The sequence below is a fragment of the Mixophyes fleayi genome, chromosome 4 (genome assembly GCF_038048845.1).
Source record: "Mixophyes fleayi isolate aMixFle1 chromosome 4, aMixFle1.hap1, whole genome shotgun sequence".
Lineage (NCBI taxonomy): Eukaryota > Metazoa > Chordata > Amphibia > Anura > Limnodynastidae > Mixophyes > Mixophyes fleayi.
Window position 1 is genome coordinate 58,734,964 of NC_134405.1, and position 20,502 is coordinate 58,755,465.

Genomic DNA, 20,502 nt, shown 5'->3' on the forward strand with positions numbered 1-20,502 from the left:
ATACTCTTGCACCACAGAGTCATAAAAGGTAAACCCAAAAATGTGTTGTGTTTGTGATTTAAGTATAAATAATATGATACATAAATGATTTACATGATGACAATGATATTTATGTCAAATTTTGACCTGTTCCCACTTATGTTAATATTGCCCTGTATGTATCAGCCAATGCCGCTGTGGAACATGCTGTAACAGGAAAAAATATAAAGGTGCACAGAAAAGTTTAAAATGTTTTATTTAAATAAAGACACTCCAAAATTATTTTTAATACATTATTAGTCAGCATTCTTGAAGTAGTCAAATGAAACCTTCATTCAGGACGTAGTCTAATTGTAAATAAAATAAAACATATTTAGCAATGTGTATTGCTCTGTATGGAGCCCTAGAGTAAAATGACACTGACCTCAATTGACAGGTAGGGAATTGTGATTGGTCCCTGCTTTTAACACCATTACTCTGTCACCTTCCTGTCTCAGGTGTGCCTGCTTGTTTTTTGGCCCCCTAGAAGCTCCTGTCCCATACTGAACAAGCTGGAGTTGGTTCATGTTATGACAAGGAAACCCCACACTTAAGGTTTTCCTATTATACCTATTATAGAGTGAAACAACTCAACCTGTGAAGCCTGATGCTGGTTAACACTTTACCAGGTGAACCAAACTCATTGTCAGCCTTCTTTAATTGAATCCAGCCCCAATCTGTAGATCTACTGATTGGCACCAAGACCTTATGGTGATTCTCCATGTGAACCCAGCTAATGTTCATAAAAGATCCACCATTGCACCACATGTATTATCCATGTGGCTGTCAGCTAGATCAGTACGGATATACTACTGTGAACAGACCCATACAATTCCTGTGTAAGAAAGCAATGATATTTTCCCTATTTGGCAGTGGCCTGAATGTAACTGAAGAATACGATGGTTTGCAATTAAAAAATTATGATCCCAGGTTCAAGGCTTACAGAACTATTGCAATGCTGGTCAAAGGAATACACAATACACAGAGCAGCCAATGAGCAGAAGAGCAGATTTTTTTCCACCTCCCGTCAAGTTTATATCATGTATTTATTTTTTTTCTGAATTTCACATGGTTACATACAAATTTTTTCTTATTCTTCCACATTAGTGCAAGAGCAATACGGAGTTGTGAAACCCATTTGTGAACTATGTAGCGTTCAAGTTCTTGATTGGAACTTAGGCACTAGATTTAAAGTTATGTTCCCAATTTTTCTAAAACTAGTTCTGACACCATTAATCAGCACGGTGCCAGTCATAATTCCCGGTTCTGGAAATGTCGGCACTTAATCTGTCGACATGAACATGTCGGCAGGCTAAATGCCGACAGTTCCATTGTGCCAAAAGGTTCACAATGTCAATAGTGCGATTGGAAACATTGACAATGTGGCTAACCATAATGCCAACATTTAAAGAGTAATAGAGGCGGGTCAGGTGGCTATACTCCGAAAAACTGCTACCGAAAATGAGATCTGTACCAATATCCCTTCTCTGTGTTTTGCAAGGAACACCCTCACTCTGCTCAAGTGGTGGTTGGTGGAAACTTCTGCTCACCCGCAGGTGCCACCATATTGCTCTGCAAACTCATGCGCAAGACATGTCAATTTGTGCTGCGTTTCAGACCTTTTACACCTTGTAAAATCCACTTGTTTTAAGAATGAACTACAGTATTATGGGAACCTTAGCATCACAGCCTAAAAAGGCTTCAATCACACTTACAAATGCAGGGATTGGTAAACACACCATATAAATTGTATCTTTAGGGATCAAGGTAGATTCTCTGAATGTAATTCAGAATAAAACTATGCAACCAAAGAAACCTTGATATTCTTATATTATGTCCTCTGCATCACTCTGCATTAAATGAACAAGGTGCATTTTCATTATGAAGGTATCCCTTCAGACAGTGAGAGCAACCGGTGTAGCTTTGTGCCACTATAGTTTGCACTGTGATAGGACATTCAAAGTTACAGTAAATTCTGCTTAAATTAGGAGGATGGGACAAGGATTATGGTGCAAAACATCTGTAACTGTAAATCTGACACTGCCCTTTCCCATCAACTCAGAATGAAGTTGTTGAGAATTCTTTATGTCATCTGTAACCAATTATTGCAGCCGAGCCTGGTGTCTTATGTAGTGGGGCTCAGTCATTGCACTAATGTGGCTTGTTATGTTCTATACCGCTGAAAAATAGCCATTAATAAATAAAACAATATGAACAAGTAATAAAAGGTTAAATAATGTGTTCTTTATTTTAAAAAATTGTGGCACTCATCACCACAACAAAGGCAGATGGACCGTTTTCTCTATATGTTCCATGAATTTTCTTAAAGAACATTTCACCTCGTCACATGTTCGGGGCGCTGCCTTCTGACCATGACCCGGGTTCATATTAGTCTGCTGAAACTTTTTGAAAAGTGCAAAGATGTTAAGAAGGACACCTCTGGACTGTTTCCTTCTAGTATCCCTGTTAGTACACAGTCTTGTTGTTATCTTTCCATTTGATAAGGAATATACTACCTCCGTGTCCATGAAGGTGGTAAATGTTTTGTCCTTTGGTTGTATATCAGACAATAATACATTTTCATATAATGGGTTGGTATAAATATGCCAGATACCATGGAATGAATTCTGAGACTTTGGATGTTTTGGAAATTGGGACGTTTTTGGTGAGGTTGGAAATCCATTAATTTCACTTTCCTGTGTCCTGCTGATATTTAATGCTTGTGGATGGAAATCTAGCATCTTCCGGGTGTCACTGCTCATAAAAGACAAGTCCCCTTCAGCTGGGTTCATGGTGGTATCTTCCACAGGACAAAGCGCAATGGATGGGGAATCTGGAGCTTCTGGAAATAGATGGAAGTGTTTCTGTTTAATGTGACTCTCCAGGTTTTGTATCACTCTGATATTAAGAAAGTCATTGACGCCCTTGAACTCAATGAGACCATTTCCATTCTTGGTTTTTATGCATCTCTGGAGTGATGTTATTATTTGGGGAGGGGTCTGGCTCTTCTCATTCATCTCCATGGACATCTGGACAGTTCTTGGGATAGACATCATTACCTTTTCTAATGTCTTCTTAGCAAAATGAATCTTTAATTTTGGGATGTTTCTTATCGCCAATTGGTGTGGAGATATAGATGGCACAGAGTAACTGTTATTGAAATTGTGACCATGGTCAAAGGAGAACTCTGCAAAGGAAAAGAGGTTATAATGGTTATATGTACTGAAATTAAGGATATTTACAAATGGGCAATTGCAGTAACAGGTAGACGTGTAGATATTAAATGTTAAGTCTGACTATTATTATTATTGTTATTATTAATATTATTAATAATAATCTCTATTTATAGGGCACCACAAGGTTTTCACAGCGACGTACAGTTTACAGACAGTGGACCAAACAGTGTAAACTACCAAAAATATATGATTACTTACAGTTTTTTGTGTTTGGCAGGGGGAAGCAGAGACTTTACCATACATTAGGGGGTGATCTAAGTTATTTAACCTGATTGTGTTGTGAACATTCTGCCCCAGACTGATAATTAGACATAGTCACATAGTATCAATAATATAGAAACTTTGCCAATCACAAGATCAGCTTCCCTGTATGTAAGATAAGCATAGATTGTGGCAGAATTTAGAGCAAATCACATTTTGCAGAGATGTGATATAATCTTTGTTTTTCGTCGCCATTACGCTGTGTACACATTCCGCACTGTATTTCTACATTTCGTATTTATAGAAATCTACGGTTTATTAATATAGATGGGGCAATGGCAGTGTAAATTTATGATTATATATTATTTTCTCTGCAAGGAGAATTTTATGGCAAAATTCCAACACAAAAAGTCCAATGAACAGTTTTAAAAATGTGTCCATTTGGAACTATTTGTTACAACATGTTTAAGCTTATTTCTTCCAATTCCCTTAAAATGCATAGTGTTGATTACTCCTCCTATGCAACCCCCCCTTCCGGTTAAAATTCCCACACTTATAAACCATAAATAAAGACACGGACACCAACTTAAGTTTGGAAGAAAAGGTCACCTTTTATTTATATTATTACTTTTAATTTATTTTATTTTATTTTATTTTATTTCTATAAAAGTGGACCTTTTAGTAGGTGGCGAAGAGCAGGGCAGCCAGCTAAACCAACATAAACCAATAGGAAATAGGGCTACTGGATCTGGAATTCATGAGGACCCCATCTTTACCAACCCAATAACCAGTGAAGTGGACCCCGGGGATACTGATTACAAGCTGTTTTTCCACCTACATCTGGTAGGGACCCTCATGATCCTATGGTCCAGCTTTTATGTGCTGTCTTTTATTTTGTTATTTATTTTTTATGTACTATTGTAATAAAAACTTTTGTAGTTTAACGGTATCACACTAGATCCGTTTTTTTTTTCCTTTTTTATATTCCAAATATGGAACATGTTTATCTGAGAGAAAGATCCTGACTATCTAAATGGAAGATTTCAAAGAACTTTGAACCCAGGCCTATTACTTCTTTCCATCTTGTAAGTGTAATCACATAAGAAATTGGGTGAAGACACCATATGATATCTACTTCTAAATAATTAAGGCACACTTATATCTTGTATCTGGTGAGTGGAATCACATAAGAAGAAAGGATTGAAGTTCACCACACATTCACTATATAACGTCATTTATTGTTACTGTATTACACTATGTTGTGTTTTTGTTTTTTTCATGCTATGTCATCACATACTGGAGGAAAGATCTGAATGAAAGGACTCCTACACCTCAAAATGTAAGTATTTTTTCAATCTTATGACTTGTATATGTTGTTTAAGGAGATAGGATTGTTATTTTTGCCTATGTGATCACAGCCACAGCGCTAAAACATTCCTATACATACCTATTTTCACTTTATATTGGGAATGTTGTGTGATTCCTACAGGTGTGTTTAGCAGCAGTGGGGTATTAGCGCTATCTATCTCTTCTTAACTTATATTTCATAATAAACCAATAAGGTGGAAGATCGTCTCATTTCCACCTACCCAGGTTAAAACCTTATCTATTGGCCGGGACTATAACAACACCATAAATTAACTCAATACCCTCTGGACTCAACCAGTTATGCCCTTTCTAGGCAAAACCTGATACTCCTTACTAGAGCATTAACGAGTCTGATGACGTCGAGGGAACCAAAGCTCATTGCCAACACTTAAGTACCGTATGCTTACCAAAAAGCTGACTGCAATGCTCTCCTACCACAGCCGTGTGCCTTATGGACCTCACGGCCCGCCACCTAAAGAAAGCACTATCCCCCTCAGTTCCGAAAAAATCCTCTCTATAAACAAAACCGTCCCCTCTGCCGACAAATGGACCCCATCTGCTCTGAAAAGATGTATTTTTTCTATCATTAACCAGGGATGACTTATCACTACCCCTGCATGCTTTTAATATTCTGTCTCGCGTACCCGTTTATTTTCTTAACCACCCTTATCAATGTGGCCGGGGGAATAGCTGAGCTCCAGGACAACCGAGGTATAATATTTGACCAACAAACCTTAATTGTAGGCCATCGAACATGTATTTGTTCAAGATCATCCCAAATGCTAATGATTAAATCCAGGGATTTTCCTCTACCCACTTCATTACCTCCCAAATGAATCACAACTATATCGGGGGCTCCGTGATCATCTATCTCTATTTTTAACATGGGAATAAGTGCCCCTTTGTCCCAACCACCGGATGTCTACTGGGTGTGCGAAACCGGACCACTTATCCACTAATCTATGTTTCGCTGCCCAAAAGATAAATGACCCATGACCCATATTCACCTCCTCTTCGCCGCAGCACTTGGAACAAAATATATATAGTTCCGTCAAAATATAACCCAATGTGAGCAAACAACATTATAGCTTCAAATAGACAACAGGATTCTAAGCTGCTGCAAAAACTCCTAAACAAGCCTCTCCATACCAGAGGGCACCAACAATGACAGTAGTCTAGTGCCAGCCCTCCATGCCAAAACATCAACCTCTTCAGTCTGAGAGGAAAATCTCACAATTCAGAAACCACTCCACCGATTATTTTTTTTAAATTTCCCTACTTATATGAGGCACCCAGGCCTTATAATTAACAGCGATTTTATTTTATTTTATTTTAAAGCAGAGAAATAAGAAAAAATTGGTAACCAAAATGAAAGTAAACACCCCTTACAACCCTGGAGGCACACCACTAATCAGGCCTTGCCAAGGAAAAAATCCCTCCACGCCCCCGTTCAACACAGCGAGCAGCATAGCCCTGAGTCACCAATCGATAGAGAAGAAAAGCTCAGATGAACGAGAGAGAAGAGTAAAGAGTGGGAAGGGGAAAGGAAAGGGAATATAGAGGAGGGAACCTATAAAGCCTCATTCGTCCGGCCGAATGTATTTCTTGTAATTCTGCGACCTCCATCTCCCTAGTGTTTGAATTTCAGTAACAGATGTACCCCTAACCACAGCAGCGGTGGCAGCCCCGATCCTAAAAGAATGCGTACCATAGTATGCTGGGTTTAGGCCTATCTCTGCAAGGGCACATTTTAGCAAGGCATTAAACTGAAATTTCGTCAATGGGATATGATCTTGATGTATTAGCCACAAACCCTCCCCCGAGGGCTGAAGTCTTGCAAATTTATTAGCAAGCATGGCCGGGCATATAGATGTTTCATGTTGCTCCGTTAACACTATACATTGGCCTCTGCCTAACCGATCAGTTTTTGACTTAGCTATCTTACAGCGTATAATCTCAGGTTGGAAAACTACATTTCTGAATAGCAAAGCTGTGCTCTCGTTATTTTTTGACCGCGCCACCAGCTCACTAACCCTAAAAGCACCATGATATGCTAGTGAGAAAGCCAAACTAAATAGCAAGGCCTCGTAACTATCCGTAGATATGCCATGTAAAACCTTAATCAGCCTATCAAGTATTCGTGCATCAATAGGACGGCGTGTGTCATTAATCGCTGGCTGAGTTCTAGCCCACCCTTTCAATGCCTTAGATATAATAAATGATTTAGTGGGATCTTGTGTACCATTTAATCTTGCCATAAATGAAATGCCCGCTAGCATGGAACCCATCCTTGCCTTAGAAACACCTTCCTTGTAATGGACCCACATAAAACCCGCCATAGAGGGGATCTAACCTGATGTGTTGTTGTTGAATGTCGCTTGATAACTCAACCAACGCTCCCATGCCCCTTGATAGCACTTTCTAGTAACAGGAGCCAAGGACACCTCCACAAGCCACCTAATCCCTACAGGATCATCTGCCAAACACAAGGGGGACACTTTAAGCCGGTCAAACGGGTATGTGAAGCCAGGGACCAGTCAAAGCGAGAAACAGCGTCTCCTATCTGGTTATCCACGCCAGGAACATGGCGTGCGCGAAAACTAATGTCAAACGCCAGACATCTCAAAACCAGGACTCGCAACAAGTTGATGCCGTGCGTGATGAGGCGCTCTGCTTGTTAAAAGCCTGAACCACACCGAGGTTGTCGCACCAAAACACCACGCTCCTGCCGCGCAAACAGTAGGACCACAACTCAAGGGCCACGACCATGGGGAACAGTTCTAACGTTAACAAGTTCCTAACTAAACCCCCAGACTTCCATGACTGTGGCCAAGGGGCGGCACACCACTCCCCTTGAAATAATGCACCGAAACCATTCGACCCTGACGCGTCTGTATGTAAATCTAACGTACTGCTACATACTGAGGGTGCGGGCCATACTCGTATACCGTTGAAAACTGTTAGAAACCGTCTCCATATAGCCAAATCTTCCCCTAACTCCTCAGACAGCCATACTCGGGAATGGGAACTACGGAAACGGATGTCGCCAGTTGTAGCTTTCTGCAAAATACTAGACCCATAGGTATCACTTGGCAAGCAAAATGAAATGAGCCAAATAATGATTGAACCTTCCGCAACGCACAACATGGTGCAGACAGAACTTCGACTATTAGGTACTGCATCTTTTAATTTTATCCGAGGGTAAACGACAACGACCTTCTATTGTGTCAATTTCAAAACCTAAAAAGGCCAAGCATGTGGCCAGGCCCTCTGTTTTATCTGCAGCCACTGGTACACCCATTACCTTAAATAACGCTTGCGCTGCATACAAAGTGTCCTTACAGCAGGGGGAATCGGCTGGGCCATTGAAAAGGAAGTCATCCAGATAATGCGCTATGCCGCGGTGTCCCGTCCCTGCCCCAACACACCAGTGGAGGAAGGAACTGAAAGCCTCAAAATATGAGCACGACACTGAACAACCCATCGGAAAGCATCGATCTACATAGTATTCATTCTCTATTTTAAACCCCATAAATTTAAAGTATTCAGGGTGTAAGGGGAGGAGGCGGAATGCTGACTCTATATCTAATTTTGCCATCAACGCTCCCTTGCCAAATTCTCTCACTATGCTCAATGGTCAATCAAAGGACTGGTACATCACTGAGCTAATCTTAGTGTCGATCGCATCATTAACTGACTTGCCTGCAGGGTGAGATAAATGCTGAATCAATTTGAATTTTCCTGGGGTCTTTTTAGGGACTATTCCAACTGGGGAAATGACTAAATCTTGAATGGGGGGGAAGAAAATGGACCCACCATGTGGCCCAGGCCTATCTCCTTTCCAAATTTTTCTGCCAGAATGTAGGGGTGTATGTACGCGAAACTAAGGTTCCTTGAGGCCGTCATCGTCACCCCACTGTCAATGGGGAGGTGAAAACCGAGGCGAAAACCCTCCCTAAGGAAAGAGGCCTGGACCGCATCAGGGTAAAGCACCAGCTATCTACAGTGGATTGGGAATTTAATGGGAGAATCTGCCTTAGACAGCACCTCCCGCCACGCCCCGTCCCCTCCCGAAGCCCCCGACACCCCTAGGGCAATCTTTGAGGGGGTGGCTTCCTCTACAATTTGAGCATGTGTGTCTGTACTGACATGCTTTCCCCCTACCACATGAGGAATTATTAAAGACAAAGCACCTGTTTTTTGATAACTGGGGAGTGCTTCGTCTCCCCCCGTACGGAAACCTTGTTAACTGGGGAGGGCCGTACCCCATATGCATTTGGGCTCTATTCAGCTTCATCCAAATTTCAACATCCTTAAAGGCCAGGGGCATATAACGCTGACCGTGCACTTTTTCCCGAAACAGTTTATCATATAACCGCCAGGTCCCTGGACGATCGCAACTATGCATTTCATTAATCATATGGAGATATCTCCAGACATCTACAATTGCGTCTGGTCTCGTTTCTAAGTAACAAGCTGAAAAAACGCATTACTCCGTTAGCCAATTAGAAAAATTTCTGTACGCATCCTCACCAACTCCCCCTCTTGCGCACTTAGCTGCCAACTCTTTTCTCTTGTCTGCTGTTAGATCGAAGATATCAACATAGTAACCCCGCTTTATCTTATCTCTTACGCTGGGCCTAATTCCTATCAGCAATGCTGTGTTCTCACATCTAACCAGCGGGCCTCCTGACGGTGTGGGAGAAGCGGTTTCCAACCGATCCTTATGTTTCCTCTTACTTCCTCCAAAATGAGTGTTAAGTATTTTAAGTAGCTTGCGCTGACCCTGCCTAGGAGAAGATGAAGCTGACTCATCGCTGGTAGTTGAAATGCTTGGACTAGACATGTGTGTATTGCATACAGTAGAACTCTCATACTCACCGACTGCTTCCTGTGTCTCCTGGCGATCTGCTCCTGCTCTGCCCGCCTCCTCCAAACCGACCTGCTGAGACAAATGCTGTGTTGCCACCTGTTCTGACTCTTCTCCATGTTGCTGTAGAAGTGTCGGCCTGCCCTCGTCCGTCTGCGTTGCTGCCGAAGACAGCTGCGTCTGTGGAACTGGATGAGAAGATATGTTAGCAACCGGGGGAGACAGATTGCGAGAGGCCTGAGGTGGGACCCCTGCCGGGGTAACCAAGGGGGTTGCACCCATGAGATGACCCAAGAAACCAGCGGGAGGAGGAATTCTATGACTCCTATCATACTGTTGTTCCCGCAGGGGGGTCTGCTGATCCATACCAGAAAAAAGAGACGGATTATCAAAGGAAGGTCTAGGATAAGAGTGAAAGTATTGGCCAGACAAAGAAGGGAAGAGGCCAACCAATTATTTCCTACCTCTAGTAAGGGTCTATAACCCCTTGGGGGGTACGGCAGCGACACAGGAGGGGCTGCATTGTCTGCCATGGACTGATTGAGCAGCACCCGTGGGAAAGGCCAGTTGTCTCCTGAGTCCGAACCGCCCTGTGCCCGGCTAACAGATGGATATGCTGTGTGGGCCTACTGTTGAAATGTTCCCCTATTAGCAGGCGAACAACTAACCGGGGCTGGCCCCAACAGCCCAGACGACTGATTCGATGAGATACCCGCCCCGGCCTGCATGGGAGCCTCTAATGAAAACAGCAGCGGGGAGGACAAAGGGGGTGGGGCATTCCTGGCCCGTAGCACAGGCAGGGAGGGAAGGGAGTTAACCGCCATTACTCTGTGAAGAGATGGTAAGAGGGGTAACATACCCTGCTGTCTCGTGTTTTGTGACTGATAAGTTGAGTGCTCCAAAACCTGTTGCCTGGAGAGGGAGTGTGTGGACCTACTGTTCAGTTCCCCCACATAAAATTGCTGTGCCAGGGGAGGAAGTGGGTCTAATATCACCGGCCCTAGTCCCCTGTATGCAGACCCCTGCACCTGCACCCTGGACGTGTCTGATATTTCCCCAGCTACCACATCCCTGCTGACCGAAGTATCCTCCATGCACTGCCTAGCCACCGCGGAGACTGAATCGGGTATACCCGCCCGCCGGATGTGTCTACCAGCCGCAGGAGCAGGGGAAGGAGATCCCCTGCCCGAGCTCTGCCTGCCTCCCTAATTTGCCTAACAACTCCGCCCGCTCCGGAGCCCGTGCCCTCCTAGTGCGACTCGGGCCTGACCTGCGAGGCCCTCTCGCGACTCCCGAGTCACGCGGTCTCCGGCCGTCGCTAGGCCCCGCCCCCTGGTTATACCCGCAGGACGGACCCGGCAAACCTATCTGGCCCTGGGTCGGGGAAGAAGACATGGCAGGGGGAACAGCCTGTGAGGCAGAAGCGGCAACTGCCGTGCGAGGGGGGGGGGGGAAGCGGCCAGCCTGGCAGGGGTAGATCTGGCGCGTCTGGGGCAAGTGTTAGCCATCTAGCAGATTAGGACAGACCACAAATGAGTGTTAAGTATTTTAAGTAGCTTGCGCTGACCCTGCCTAGGAGAAGATGAAGCTGACTCATCGCTGGTAGTTGAAATGCTTGGACTAGACATGTGTGTATTGCATACAGTAGAACTCTCATACTCACCGACTGCTCCCTGTGTCTCCTGAACTGCTCCTGCTCCGCCCGCCTCCTCCAAACCGACCTGCTGGGACACATGCTGTGTTGCCACCTGTTCTGACTCTTCTCCATGTTGCTGTAGAAGTGTCGGCCTGCCCTCGTCCGTCTGCGTTGCTGCCGAAGACAGCTGCGTCTGTGGAACTGGATGAGAAGATACGTTAGCAACCGGGGGAGACACTTGCCCCAGACGCGCCAGATCTACCCCTGCCAGGCTGGCCGCTTCCCCCCCCCCCTCGCACGGCAGTTGCCGGGGTAACCAAGGGGGTTGCACCCATGAGATGACCCAAGAAACCAGCGGGAGGAGGAATTCTATGACTCCTATCATACTGTTGTTCCTGCAGGGGGGTCTGCTGATCCATACCAGAAAAAAGAGACGGATTATCAAAGGAAGGTCTAGGATAAGAGTGAAAGTATTGGCCAGACAAAGAAGGGAAGAGGCCAACCAATTATTTCCTACCTCTAGTAAGGGTCTATAACCCCTTGGGGGGTACGGCAGCGACACAGGAGGGGCTGCATTGTCTGCCATGGACTGATTGAGCAGCACCCGTGGGAAAGGCCAGTTGTCTCCTGAGTCCGAACCGCCCTGTGCCCGGCTAACAGATGGATATGCTGTGTGGGCCTACTGTTGAAATGTTCCCCTATTAGCAGGCGAACAACTAACCGGGGCTGGCCCCAACAGCCCAGACGACTGATTCGATGAGATACCCGCCCCGGCCTGCATGGGAGCCTCTAATGAAAACAGCAACGGGGAGGACAAAGGGGGTGGGGCATTCCTGGCCCGTAGCACAGGCAGGGAGGGAAGGGAGTTAACCGCCATTACTCTGTGAAGAGATGGTAATAGGGGTAACATACCCTGCTGTCTCGTGTTTTGTGACTGATAAGTTGAGTGCTCCAAAACCTGTTGCCTGGAGAGGGAGTGTGTGGACCTACTGTTCAGTTCCCCCACATAAAATTGCTGTGCCAGGGGAGGAAGTGGGTCTAATATCACCGGCCCTAGTCCCCTGTATGCAGACCCCTGCACCTGCACCCTGGACGTGTCTGATATTTCCCCAGCTACCACATCCCTGCTGACCGAAGTATCCTCCATGCACTGCCTAGCCACCGCGGAGACTGAATCGGGTATACCCACCCGCCGGATGTGTCTACCAGCCGCAGGAGCAGGGGAAGGAGATCCCCTGCCCGAGCTCTGCCTGCCTCCCTAATTTGCCTAACAACTCCGCCCGCTCCGGAGCCCGTGCCCTCCTAGTGCGACTCGGGCCTGACCTGCGAGGCCCTCTCGCGACTCCCGAGTCACGCGGTCTCCGGCCGTCGCTAGGCCCCGCCCCCTGGTTATACCCGCAGGACGGACCCGGCAAACCTATCTGGCCCTGGGTCGGGGAAGAAGACATGGCAGGGGGAACAGCCTGTGAGGCAGAAGCGGCAACTGCCGTGCGAGGGGGGGGGGAAGCGGCCAGCCTGGCAGGGGTAGATCTGGCGCGTCTGGGGCAAGTGTTAGCCATCTAGCAGATTAGGACAGACCACAGGATATGAGACAGGGATACAGAAAAGCAGAGGAAGCAGCCCAGTAGTAGAAAGGAAAACAAAGGCCAAAAAAACAAAAGATAAATACAATAGGGAAGCCAGAGATACTAAGCTTGATGCTGCCAGGTATCCAGATCCAGAAAACAGGAAGCTCTCTCCTTCTTCCCCTCCTTGATATATATTTTACACAGACACTCGCACCTCATCAACATTGGCTGAATCCTTCTCAGACTTAACCCACAGTGGTAAGTAACATATCAGCTCACAACACATGATTTTAAACTCCTTCGGCTTAATGGCCTCTCTCATACTAGTAGGTTTTTTGCTGGTGTCCCAAGAAAACACAGTGATAAAGGTGAATAAGATTATTATCTAATATTTCATAATAAACCAATAAGGTGGAACATCGTCTCATTTCCACCTACCCAGGTTAAAACCTTATCTATTGGCCGGTACTATAACAACACCATAATTTAACTCAATACCCTCTGGACTCAACCAGTTATGCCCTTTCTAGGCAAAACCTGATACTCCTTACTAGAGCATTAACGAGTCTGATGACGTCGAGGGAACCAAAGCTCATTGCCAACACTTAAGTACCGTATGCTTACCAAAAAGCTGACTGCAATGCTCTCCTACCACAGCCGTGTGCCTTATGGACCTCACGGCCCGCCACCTAAAGAAAGCACTATCCCCCTAAGTTCCGAAAAAATCCTCTCTATAAACAAAACCGTCCCCTCTGCCGACAAATGGACCCCATCTGCTCTGAAAATATGTATTTTTTCTACCATTAACCAGGGATGACTTATCACTACCCCTGCATGCTTTTAATATTCTGTCTCGCGTACCCGTTTATTTTCTTAACCATCCTTATCAATGTGGCCGGGGGAATAGCTGAGCTCCAGGACAACCGAGGTATAATATTTGACCAACAAACCTTAATTGTAGGCCATCGAACATGTATTTGTTCAAGATCATCCCAAATGCTAATGATTAAATCCAGGGATTTTCCTCTACCCACGTCATTACCTCCCAAATGAATCACAACTATATCGGGGGCTCCGTGATCATCTATATCTTTTTTTAACATGGGAATAAGTGCCCCTTTGTCCCAACCACCGGATGTCTACTGGGTGTGCGAAACCGGACCCCTTATCCGCTAATCTATGTTCCGCTGCCCAAAAGATATATGACCCATGACCCATATTCGCCTCCTCTTCTCCGCAGCACTTGAAACAAAATATATATAGTTCCGTCAAAATATAACCCATGTGAGCAAACAACATTATAGCTTCAAATAGACAGGATTCTAAGCTGCTGCAAAAACTCCTAAACAAGCCTCTCCATACCAGAGGGCGCCAACAGTAGTCTAGTGCCAGCCCTCCATGCCAAAACATCAACCTCTTCAGTCTGAGAGGAAAATCTCACAATTCGGAAACCACTCCCCGGATTACTTTTTTCTAAATTTTACTACTTACATGAGGCACCCGGGCCTTATAATTAACAGCGATTTTATTTTATTTTATTTTAAAGCAGAGAAATAGGAAAAAATTGGTAACCCAAATGAAGGTAAACACCCCTTACAACCCTGGAGGCACACCACTAATCAGGCATTGCCAAGGAAAAAAGAGGAGAAAATCCCTTTACGCCCCCGTTCAACACAGCGAGCAGCTTAGCCCTGAGTCACCAATCGATAAAGAAGAAAAGATCAGATGAACGAGAGAGAAGAATAAAGAGTGGGGTGGGGAGAGGAAAGGGAATATAGAGGAGGGAACCTATAAAGCCTCATTCGTCCGGCCGAATGTATTTCTTGTAACTCTGCGTCCTCCATCTCCCTAGTGTTTGAATTTCAGAAACAGATGTACCCCTAACCACAGCGGTGGTGGCAGCCCCGATCCTAAAATAATGCATACCATAGTATGTTGGGTTTAGGCCTATCTCTGCAAGGGCACATTTTAGCAAGGCATTAAACTGAAATTTTGTCAATGGGATATGATCTTGATGTATTAGCCACAAACCCTCCCCCGAGGGCTGAAGTCTCGCAAATTTATTAGCAAGCATGACCGGGCATATAGATGTTTCATGTTGCTCCGTTAACACTATACATTGGCCTCTGCCTAACCGATCAGTTTTTGACTTAGCTATCTTACAGCGTATAATCTTAGGTTGCAAAACTACATTCCTGAATAGCAAAGCTGTGCTCTCATTATTTTTTGACCGCGCCACCAGCTCACTAACCCTAAAAGCACCATGATATGCTAGTGAGAAAGCCAAACTAAATAGCAAGGCCTCGTAACTATCCGTAGATATGCCATGTAAAACCTTAATCAGCCTATCAAGTATTCGTGCATCAATAGGACGGCGTGTGTCATTAATCGCTGGCTGAGTTCTAGCCCACCCTTTCAATGCCTTAGATATAATAAATGATTTAGTGGGATCTTGTGTACCATTTAATCTTGCCATAAATGAAATGCCCGCTAGCATGGAACCCACCCTTGCCTTAGAAACCCCTTCCTTGTAATGGACCCACATAAAACCTGCCATAGAGGGAATCTGACCTGATGTGTTGTTGTTGAATGTCGATTGATAACTCAACCAATGCTCCCATGCCCCTTGATAGCACTTTCTAGTAACAGGAGCCAAGGACGCCTCCACAAGCCACCTTATCCCTACAGGATCATCTGAAAAACACAAGGGGGACACTTTAAGACAGTGAAACGGGCATGTGAAGCCAGGGACCTAAAACGCTGCCAGTCAAAGAGAGAAAGAGCGTCTCCTATCTGGTTATCCACGCCAGGAACGTGGCGTGCGCTAAAACTAATGTCAAACTCCAGACATCTCAAAACCAGGACTCGCAACAAGTTGATGCCGTGCGTGATGAGGCGCTCTGCTTGTTAATAGCCTGAACCACACCTAGGTTGTCGCACCAAAACACCACGCTTCTGCTGCGCAATCAGTAGGACCACAACTCAAGGGCCTTGACCATGGGGAACAATTCTAACGTTAACAAGTTCCTAACCAAACCCTCAGACTTCCATGATTGCGGCCAAGTGGCGGCACACCACTCCCCTTTGAAAAAATGCACCGAAACCATTCGATCCTGACACGTCTGTATGTAAATCTAACGTTCTGCTAGATACTGAGGGTGCGGGCCATACTCGTATACCGTTGAAAACTGTTAGAAACCGTCTCCATATAGCCAAATCTTCCCTTAACTCCTCAGACAGTCATACTCGGTAATGGGGACTACGGAAACGGATGTCGCCAGTTGTAGCTTTCTGCAAAATACCCGACCCATAGGTATCACTTGGCAAGCAAAATTAAATGAGCCTAATAATGACTGAACCTTCCGCAACGCACAACATGGTGCAGACAGAACTTTGACTATTAGGGACTGCATCTTTTTAATTTTATCCGAGGGTAAACGACAACAACCTTCTATTGTGTCAATTTCAATACCTAAAAAGGCCAAGCATGTGGCCGAGCCCTTTGTTTTATCTGCAGCCACTGGTACACCCATTACCTTAAATAACGCTTGCGCTGCATACAAAGTGTCCTTACAGCAGGGGGAATCGGCTGGACCAATGAAAAGGAAGTCATCCAGATAATGCGCTATGCCGCGGTGTCCCGTCCCTGCCCCGACACACCAGTGGAGGAAGGAACTGAAAGCCTCAAAATATGAGCACGACACTGAGCAACCCATCGGAAGGCATCAATCTACATAGTATTCATTCTCTATTTTAAACCCCATAAATTTAGAGGATTCAGGGTGTAAGGGGAGGAGGCGGAATGCTGACTCTATATCTAATTTTGCCATCAACGCTCCCTTGCAAAATTCTCTCACTATGGTCAATGCATCATCAAAGGACTGGTACATTACTGAGCTAATCTTAGGGTCGATCGCATCATTAACTGACTTGCCCGCAGGGTGAGATAAATGCTGAATCAATCTGAATTTTCCTGGGGTCTTTTTAGGGACTATTCCAACAGGGGAAATGACTAAATCTTGAATGGGGGGGAAGAAAATGGACCCACCATGTGGCCCAGGCCTATCTCTTTTCCAACTTTCTCTGCCAAAATGTCAGGGTGTATGTACGCAGAACTAAGGTTCCTTGAGGCTGTCACCGTTACTCCACTGTCAATGGGGAGGCGAAAACCGAGGCGAAAACCCTTCCTAAGGAAAGAGGCCTGGACCGCATCAGGGTAAAGCACCAGCCATCTACAGAGGATTGGGAATTTAATGGGAGAAACTGCCTTAGACAGCACCTTCCACCCCTTTCCCCTCCCGAGGCCCCCGACACCCCTAGGGCAATCTTTGAGGGGGTGGCTTCCTCTACAATTTGAGCATGTGTGTCTGTACGGACATGCTTTCCCCCTACCACATGAGGAATTATTAAAGACAAAGCACCTGTTTTTTGATAACTGGGGAGTGCTTCGTCTCCCCCCTTACGGAAACCTTGTTAACTGGGGAGAGTTGTTCCCCATATGCATTTGGGCTCTATTCAGCTTCATCCAAATTTCAACATCCTTAAAGGCCAGGGGCATATAACGCTGACCGTGCACTTTTTCCCGAAACAGTTTATCATATAACCGCCAGGTCCCTGGACGGTCGCAACTATGCATTTCATTAATCATATGGAGATATCTCTAAATATCTATAATTGCGTCTGGTCTCGTTGTAAGTAACAAGCTGAAAAAACGCAATACCCCGTTAGCCAATTAGAAAAATTTCTGTACGCATCCTCACCAACTCCCCCATCTTGCGCACTTAGCTGCCAACTCTTTTCTCGTGTCTGCTGTTAGATCGAAGATATGAACATAGTAACCCCGCTTTATCTTATCTCTTACGCTGGGCCTAATTCCTATCAGCAATGCTGTGTTCTCACATCTAACCAGCGGGCCTCCTGACGGTGTGGGAGAAGCGGTTTCCAACCGGTCCTTATGTTTCCTCTTACTTCCTCCAAAATGAGTGGTAAGTATTTTAAGTAGCTTGCGCTGACCCTGCCTAGGAGAAGATGAAGCTGACTCATCGCTGGTAGTTGAAATGCTTGGACTAGACATGTGTATATTGCATACAGTAGAACTCTCATACTCACCGACTGCTCCCTGTGTCTCCTGGCGAACTGCTCCTGCTCTGCCCGTCTCCTCCAAACCGACCTGCTGGGACACATGCTGTGTTGCCACCTGTTCTGACTCTTCTCCATGTTGCTGTAGAAGTGTCGGCCTGCCCTCGTCCGTCTGTGTTGCTGCCGAAGACAGCTGCGTCTGTGGAACTGGATGAGAAGATACGTTAGCACCCGGGGGAGACAGATTGCGAGAGGCCTGAGGTGGGACCCCTGCCGGGGTAACCAAGGGGGTTGCACCCATGAGATGACCCAAGAAACCAGCGGGAGGAGGAACTCTATGACTCCTATCATACTGCTGTTCCCACAGGGGGGTCTGCTGATCCTTACCAGAAAAAACAGATGATTATCAAAGGAAGGTCTAGGATAAGAGTGAAAGTATTGGCCAGACAAAGAAGGGAAGAGGCCAACCAATTATTTCCTACCTCTTGTAAGGGTCTATAACCCCTTGGGGGGTACGGCAGCGACCCAGGAGGGGCTGCATTGTCTGCCATGGACTGATTGAGCAGCGCCGATAGGAAAGGCCAGTTGTCTGCTGAGTCCGAACCACCCTGTGCCCGGCTAACAGATGGATATGCCGTGGGGGCCTGCTGTTGAAATGTTCCCCTATTAGCAGGCGAACAACTAACCGGGGCTGGCCCCAACAGCCCAGGTCGACTGATTCGATGAGATATCCGTCCCGGCCTGCATGGGAGCCTCTAATGAAAACAGCAGCGGGGAGGACATAGGGGGTGGGGCATTCCTGGCCCGTGGCAAAGGCAGGGAGGGAAGGGAGTTAACCGCCATTACTCTGTGAAGAGATGGCAAGAGGGGTAACATACCCTGCTGTCTCGTGTTTTGTGACTGATAAGTTGAGTGCTCCAAAACCTGTTGCCTGGAGGGGGGAGTGTGTGGCCCTACAGTTCCCCCACATAAAATTGCTGTGCCAGGGGAGGAAGTGGGTCTAATATCACCGGCCCTAGTCCCCTGTATGCAGACCCTTGCACCTGCGCCCTGGACGTGTCTGATATTTCCCCAGCTACCACATATCTGCTGACCGAAGTATCCTCCATGCCCTGCCTAGCCACCGCGGAGACTGAATCGGGTATACCCGCCCGCCGGAGCCCGCTCCGGAGCCCGTGAGCTCCTAGTGCGACTCGGGCCTTAGCCGCGAGGCCCTCTCGCGACGCCCAAATCACGTGGTCTCCGGCTGTCGCTAGGCCCCGTCCCCTGGTTATACCCGCCGGACGGACCTGGCAAAGCTATCTGGCCCTGGGTCGGGGAAGAAGACATGGCAGGGGGAACAGCCTGTGAGGCAGAAGCAGCAACTGCCATGCGAGGAGGGGGGAAAGCGGCCAGCCTGGCAGAGGTAGATCTGGCGCTTCTGGGGCAAGTGTTAGCCATCTAGCAGAGTAGGACAGACCACAGGATATGAGACAGGGATACAGAAAAGCAGAGGAAGCAGCCCAGTAGTAGAAAGGAAAACAAAGGCCAAAAAAAACAAAAGATAAATACAATAGGGAAGCCAGGGATACTAAGCCTGATGCTGCCAGGTATCCAGATCCAGAAAACAGGAAGCTCTCTCCTTCTTCCCCTCCTTGATATATTTTTTACACAGACACTCCCACCTCATCACCATTGGCTGAATCCTTCTCAGACTTAACCCACAGTGGTAAGTAACATATCAGCTCACAACACATGATTTTAAACTCCTTTGGCTTAATGGCCTCTCTCATACTAGTAGGTTTTTTGCTGGTGTCCCAAGAAAACACAGTGATAAAGGTGAATAAGATTCTGCTTATTTTATCGTCGGATTATCTGTATCAGTGTCATATAGAGGTTTATTTGATTATCTTGTACAGTTGAAGCGCCAATATACATTATTGTTTTTGTAGAAGTGTCTGTGATGTGAATTTGATAAGCAGATGCACATGACATACAGGAAAAAGAACAACAGATGGTAAAGCTGTTCTAGGGCACTAAAAGAGACTTTTTATTAATTTTCACTTTAATGGTCTTATTTTTGTTGGTTCATATTTCTGATCCACTTCAAACCTGATGCACTTAAATTAGTGCATGTTGGAAAAAACAGGAATTATTATTAATGTCATTGATTTGTAAGGCACAACAATTCTCTACAGCGTCAGACACCAGGTAAAACATGGACATTCAGGATAGACAAAATAAATGCAGATGTGAAAGTAAAGTGTGGAGAGATTCCTGCTTGTGAGATATCTTGTAATCTAGTGCAGTACAAACACCAACATGCTTTGCCAGTACATAGCCAGCCAATGGCTGACAGGGCATGCTGGGTCTTTTAGTTTCACAACACCTGGAGAGCCACAGGTTGCCCAGGCCTGATCTAGTGGTTAAAAGGCAGAGCTAAGACAAGAGAAGTGAGTGTGTGTCAGGGTGGAGATTGGGGCAGAAGAGAGTGTGTACCTGTGTGAGTTGTATCAGATGCCGGCAGGGTACACTGAAGTAAGGAGA

General features: G+C 45.9%; 1 protein-coding gene across 1 annotated transcript in view; it reads right to left on the minus strand.

The window, feature by feature from the left end:
* Positions 1-2,240: 2,240 nt before the first annotated feature.
* LOC142149560 (uncharacterized) overlaps positions 2,241-20,502 on the minus strand; it is a 36,616-nt gene continuing 18,354 nt past the window's right edge. Inside the window, exons 5-8 of the mRNA XM_075204888.1 lie at positions 18,007-18,183; positions 11,357-11,530; positions 9,705-9,881; positions 2,241-3,205 (exon numbers count right to left, since the gene is read on the minus strand). Coding sequence (XP_075060989.1) covers positions 2,289-3,205; positions 9,705-9,881; positions 11,357-11,530; positions 18,007-18,183 — 1,445 coding nt within the window. The 3' untranslated portion in view covers positions 2,241-2,288. The remainder of the gene's footprint in view (positions 3,206-9,704; positions 9,882-11,356; positions 11,531-18,006; positions 18,184-20,502) is intronic.